Source organism: Limulus polyphemus, unplaced genomic scaffold (assembly GCF_000517525.1).
Source record: "Limulus polyphemus unplaced genomic scaffold, Limulus_polyphemus-2.1.2 Scaffold1588, whole genome shotgun sequence".
Classification (NCBI taxonomy): Eukaryota; Metazoa; Arthropoda; class Merostomata; order Xiphosura; family Limulidae; genus Limulus; species Limulus polyphemus.
In genome coordinates this window covers 240,760-247,651 of record NW_013667198.1, presented here as the reverse complement: position 1 = coordinate 247,651, position 6,892 = coordinate 240,760, and the positions used below count along the sequence as shown (strand labels likewise).

General features: G+C 32.9%; 1 protein-coding gene across 1 annotated transcript in view; it reads left to right on the top strand.

Moving 5' to 3' along the window:
• Nucleotides 1–6,892, top strand: part of LOC106464212 (inactive ubiquitin carboxyl-terminal hydrolase MINDY-4B-like) — a 30,845-nt gene that overhangs the window by 12,627 nt on the left and 11,326 nt on the right. The window contains exons 5-7 of the mRNA XM_013924341.2: nucleotides 3,053–3,224; nucleotides 3,789–3,854; nucleotides 6,499–6,569. Coding sequence (XP_013779795.1) covers nucleotides 3,053–3,224; nucleotides 3,789–3,854; nucleotides 6,499–6,569 — 309 coding nt within the window. The remainder of the gene's footprint in view (nucleotides 1–3,052; nucleotides 3,225–3,788; nucleotides 3,855–6,498; nucleotides 6,570–6,892) is intronic.

The window sequence follows — 6,892 nt, the reverse complement described above, 5'->3', positions numbered from 1 at the left end:
TGTGAGTATTTTATAACTAATACACCGTTTAACTCTTCATGTAGTAGAGAAACAGAAGAATTTGTGAGAGTTGCAGATATAGTTCATGTGGTAAATAACGTATGTGAGTATTTTATAACTAATACACCGTTTAACTCTTCATGTAGTAGAGAAACAGAAGAATTTGTGAGAGTTGCAGATATAGTTCATGTGGTAAATAACGTATGTGAGTATTTTATAACTAATACACCGTTTAACTCTTCATGTAGTAGAGAAACAGAAGAATTTGTGAGAGTTGCAGATATAGTTCATGTGGTAAATAACGTATGTGAGTATTTTATAACTAATACACCGTTTAAATCTTCATGTAGTAGAGAAACAGAAGAAAATGTGAGAGTTGCAGGTATAGTTCATGTGGTAAATAACGTATGTTATTAGTTATAAAATACTCGCACCGTCTAAACTTCATGTAGTAGAGAAACAGAAGAAAATGTGAGAGTTGCAGGTATAGACATACATTTTTACAATACACAAAGATGATAGATCTGGAAGTATGATTTTGCTCAATCTTTAACCTTTCTTATACAAACTATTGTTTATAGTTTACAGTACACTTTAGTTAGAATAATCTCTTCTACATTCACACGTGAAATTGTATACAGCATTAAACAACGCACATGAAAAAAGAAAGCCGGACGAAAAATAATCCTCAACCAAGAACATTTTGATTACTCTACATTATTTCTGCAAATGTTTATCAAACACAAAGAACCTTGAGATTCCGAAGAAATCTAAACCGTAGGTACTGCGAACCTTTATTCATTCAATAGTAATTCTTAATACGAACACAATAAATGTTCTATTTCATAACTTCTCAGCCTGTGTCTTACTACCACTAAAACGTTGCTTACTCCAAGCCCGCGAGTCAGAAAAAGTGCATATTTTACACTCTATGTTTCAAATAAGCTTCTCTTTTATCAGCACGGTTTTCTATCATTGCACAATCTCCGAGAGAAAATATATTACTGTCTATAAAAACAGAAATGTTTGTAGGATTTCCAATCCCATGGAATTTTTACTTTGATTATATGCAAGTTGTGGTTTTATTGCTTGAAAACGGACTGGGAAAACAACTCGTGTTAGTCTGTTTTTCTTTTTCGATTTTATTTCTTACCCGGAATCGAATTGCTTCTTCCTACTTGAGTTTGTATGTCGAGTTGTAGATCGAAAGGTTCAGGGTTCGAGACATGACTCCGTTGAATACGCTCCGCATTTTTCAGTTGTGTGTACGTTATACAAGTAACAGTCAGTCCTTTTATCAGTTCAAAGAGCTGGACAAATCCCACGTTTCAGTGGGTGTTGCTGACTTACTGCCTTCACCCTGGGCAATATTTTACATTTAAGAAGTAATATACCTGAATTCCAGGGATTATGACATGACCTGGACGCTTAACCCATGTGCACATGAGATGCCGTTCAGGTTGTAAATTTTAGTTTCATTATATCCTAATTCTACGTACGTTATATATTTCTGTTTAACTATATAACCTTGAAATAAATGCTAACAATGTCATTTAGTAATGTATTACCGGTTTGATATTACTTCAACTACCAGTCCACTTTACGTTATGGAACTGGATAACGTGTGTCTTGGTTTAATCAGCTGTATATTCATTACTTGATTTCACCCATCGTGCACGTCATGTAGCTTTGGGTAAAAGCCTACTTTGGTGTATAATACAAATTTGATTTTTATAATAGCGTATACAGTTATATATATATACATAATTACATTTAGTAGCTTTGTATGGATACAGTTATGAAGATATTAAAATTTCATTAGTAATGAGTTGCAATGTCACTTTTAAAAGCTTATAATTCCTTCTTTTATAAATTTTTTACACTAAAGCTTCGGCTACGTAATTTTATATTCACGTACTTCATATAATGCATACGTTAAAATGATAAACCGTTTGAAGTTTTTTTTATTTTGTGTTTTCACATGATGAATAGATTATGTTTTGTTCATAAGATCTTTCATAAATGCCGCAATTTGAATGCCATCACCATTCTACTGTTGAATAAATTAAAAAAGTAAAATATGATTACCGTGTTTAATCTCATTCAAGCAGCCCTTTGACAGTCTCTGATTTGATTTGATTAGCATAAAATACTCTTTCAGATTGGCCTGGTGGTTAATTTTACGTACTGCGAATCGAAGGTCAAAAGTTCAATCTGTGATGCTGCTGAACACGACCCACACTTTAATTCTTAGGTGCATGTTAAGAATGACAATCAATCTCGTTATTGAGTCAAAAAGCTGGACAAGGCTGCTGATTGGTTGCTTTCCCTCTGATCGGTAGTTCAAAATTAGAGACGACTATTCCTGAATCTTGTGGCTTTCAGACCAGGTTGTTTGACCCATAAGATGCCAAAAAACGCCAAACGGTTTGTCGGATTTTACTTATGCTGGATGTTAATAGGTGGAAAAACTGTTGGATGTTACTACAATGAATATTTTGTTGAATTTAAATCCGCAAAAGGCTGTTTAATTTTACTAAAATAAACGTTTAGTTGGTTTTAATACAATGAATATTTTGTCAGTTGTTTTTTTACAAATATAGGCTCTGACAATTTTGTTATAGCGCACAACCACATATTGAGTTATCTACACTCTGTTCACTGCGGAGAGTCAAACCCCGGATTTTAGCGTTGTAAGTCCGTAAACTTTCCTCCGTTTCACCGGAAGGCCCCTCTGAAAAGAATTTATTCTTAAGGTCTATTCGTATTGTATTTTGTTACTTTTTCGCTAATAAATCCAGTTGTTCGTAGTATAAGTAAATCTCTAAAACTTTTCTAAGGTTGCTGAATTTATTTTCTTTTGTATTTAGAGAAAGTGCTCCCATTATATTAAGTCTTGAATCATTGAGTAAATCTTCACATGAGCGTCTACATGATACAATTTTTCATGTATTTAAATGAAATTCGGCCAATAAATGCAATGTTATGCATAACACACACACACACACAAACAATAACAACAAAACTAATCTATCCCCCGTATTAATTGCAGAGACCCTTTACGCCCATATAAAGACAGGCAGCAGCAAGCTTTGGGGCTTGCTTTAGCCGATATCATCTGGAAAGCTGGAACAGAGAATTCACGTTGTACAATATGTTTACCCGGAGATCGGGCACACTTGGAGAGGGAGCTTAACTACACTCCGGATGGATTAACGGAAAAGGTGGATAAGTAGATGATTTAGCATTGCTAGTTCAAATGTGTTTAGTAAATTTAACTAACAGAATATAATATATATTTACACGAGCCTATCTTACCACAGAAGTAATTCCTTTTTCTGTCGTACATAGTAAAACTTTTGTTTCTTTTGTTCACAACGTTTTACTATGTACAACTAATAAAAATACTGTACGAATTTTAAAAAAAACGTAGTTATTTCTAATATTTAATTCCTTTATCTTTTTTTTTGTCAAATATTCTGAATAAAAATGTTACCTTGATAAAATTTCACTCAAAACTCCATCATTATTTTTGAATTCTTGAGTTATATTAGTTCAAGAGACAAAGCTGTTTAAAAGAAATGGGAGATTATTTTGTTCTTTTGACCTTTTATAAAGCAGGTGTCAATGTATTCGTTAGAAGTCAATATAGTTTAATTTACCCATGTTGTTTTGAAAGTCATATAATCTATAATGTTTATTCCAATTTTAAGTGCACTGGAAATAGATTTTTATATCTATATTTAGGTTTTATAGCAGTAGACTAATTACATATTTTTCATCAACAGATAAATTTGTTCGAATTCCAGAGAAAAGAGGATACGGTTTGTTTTCTCGTAAAACACGTACACTTGGTAAGTTTTATTCCAGTTTTTTTCTTTAATTCAAATAATTCAACGCATTTACTATTCATTGCGACAAATAAGCTTTTAAAATATCATCTCATGTTTTTGTTTATCATAGAATAAGATACTATAATTTAAAACCGTTCGAAAAAAGGATATCCAACATGGATTTTATTTTATTTCTAAGTATCTTTTTAGTGAAAGAGTAGATGTTGATTAAAATATTGTTCTACGATAATTTTCATTTTATATATTTGGTTTAATGGAAAGCAAAATTATACTATGAATAATTTTTTTTATAATTTCGCACAAAACTATATGAGGGTTATCTGCGTTAGCCGTCCCTAATTTAGCAGTAAAAGACTAGAGAGAAAGCAGCTAGCCATCACCACCCACCGCTAACTCTTGGGCTACTCTTTTACCAACGAATAGTGAGATTGAATGTTACATTATAACTTCCCCACCGCTGAAAGGGCGAGGATGTTTGGTTGGACGGGGATTCGAGCTCCCTAATCACCTGGCTATGCCAGGCCTCTCTCCAGTAAGCTTGCCAAACCACTTTTCTCGGTATTCTGATCATTAGTTGAAGTTCTTACAAGACAGAGAAGCCAACGACCTTCATCTACACTATAAATGGGTATTAAACTCACACAAGACCTATCCACATGTCGTAACTTAAATCTACTTAAACATGGAAGGCTCTTGCAATATTAACGACATGCAATAGAGCGTACGTTATAATGTGACGGTCAGTCCCACTATACGTTGGTAAAAGAGTAGCCCAAGAGTTGGCGGTAGGTGGTGATAACTAGCTGCTTTCCCTCTAGTCTTACACTGCTAAATTATGGACGGCTAGCACAGATAACCCTCGTGTAGCTTTGCGCGAAATTCAAAAACAAACAAACTTACTGGAGTGATCGAAGGCCACTTAAAAATATTATAAGATGACTTCAATCAAAACAATTTCATATACCTTACATATTTTTCTGTTTCATAAATAGTTTGGAACAGGTGTCGTTTGCTAAGGAATTTTGTGGTTACGAAGCTCTAACCGATTTACAAGATTGCTATAGATGGTGCTCTTTGTACATCAGCGATTGATGATATCGTCTAATTTGACATAACGTTTGGTTGGAAAAAGATACAATACTTACTGTTGAAGTTCTAATTAACTTAAGAAAGAAAGTTATTTTCAAACATATACAGTCACGTGGAGATAAAAAAAGAGTTTTCAAAAATATCATAGTAAATTTTTGGCCTTAATAATGAACGCTTAAATCCAATGTTCTGTTCTGCAGGTTTTCAAACTATTTTGGTGTTTTTTTTTTATAAAACTATTTTCACAGCTTTATAACTAAAACATATTAACGAAAGATATATATTCGATGGAAATGCCGATACAATAGCAATTTTGAGCATGCAACTGAAGGCTAAAGGAAATATTTGGTTCCAAAAATAAAGAGGAGACAAATCTATAAAGTACTGGATATCACAAGCATTTCAATATTTTTTTTTCCATCGATAACGATACTGTGTACTGTCAATACGAAGACATAAAGATTTAAAAATACTGTGTACTGTCAATAAGAAGACACAAGATTTAACGATACTATGTACTATCAATAAGAAGACACAAGATTTAACAATACTATGTACTATCAATAAGAAGACACAAGATTTAACGATACTGTGTACTGTCAATAATAAGACACAAGATTTAACAATACTGTGTGCTCTCAATAAAAAGACACAAGATTCAACGATACTGTGTTGTGTCAATAAGAAGGCACAAGATTTAACAATACTGTGTATTGTCAATAAGAAGACACATGATTTAACAATACTGTGTACTGTCAATAAGAAGACACAAGATTTAACAATACTGTGTACTGTCAATAAGAAGACACAATATTTAACGATACTGTGTACTGTCAATAAGTAGACACAAGATTTAACAATACTATGTACTATCAATAAGAAGAAACAAGATTTAAATGTACTGTGTACTGTCAATAAGAAGACACAGGATTTAACATGTAACCTGTACGTGTGATATCTAATCTGCAAGTAATAGTGTGGTATCTAACCAGTAAGTAACAGTGTGGTATATATCACACATATACGTGTGATATCCAACCCGCCAATATGGTAATTAACCTGTAAGTGTGGTATATAACCCGCCAATATGGTATCTAATCTGTCAATATAGTATTTAACCTGCCAGCGTAGTATTTAACTTGTTAGTGTGATATCTAACCAGTCAGTATGGTATCTAACCAATAATTGTGGTATCTAACCAATCAGTGTGCTATTTATCCAGTTAGTGAGGTATCTAACCCGGATTAACGCTGTATGGTACAAGTTAATATACTTTCATAAACATGGCAGTGAGAAGTTTTGTCTAATCACTGGCTTGAAAAATTGTGTCAAAGATGTTGAACGTTCAGTCGAAAATCATGAATTAATTAAAGCAATTGATATAAAAGAGAGAATATCAACTAAACCAACATCCCTAACCGTAAGAACAGTATTGAAATATGCTTGGTGCTAGAGATTTAAATATAAATCCAAGCTTTAAAAAGTTGTACATATTTTATAAAACCTGTTTATGAAGTTAATCTATTCTCTATTTCTGGTTTCTTTAACTCTGCAGTTCCAGCAAGAAACAGGCAATGGCGTGATTGTACTTCTATACAGTATGATTTTATCCCGAGGTATAGACAGGTAATATTAGATACATAGCTAATTGTTTGCATTTTCAGCTATAGACGCGTCCACCTTTATTTAATTTCTTACTAAATTAGTTTAATATTATAGGTTTTAAAACTTTTCTCATATTTTAAGCGGTTTTTCAAACAACCATCACAATTCTAAAGTGGTTGATCAAAATTCGGGCCAGTTCCTTAATTAGAAGAACACTGCTGTGTAAGTCAATCGGAAATATACAAGTTAGTCGTCAAGATTTAGCAATTTAAGAATTAATTCAGAGAAAAACAAAGTTTTGAAATGGACTGGCTCTTAACTAAAATGTAGGCCCGGCATGGCCA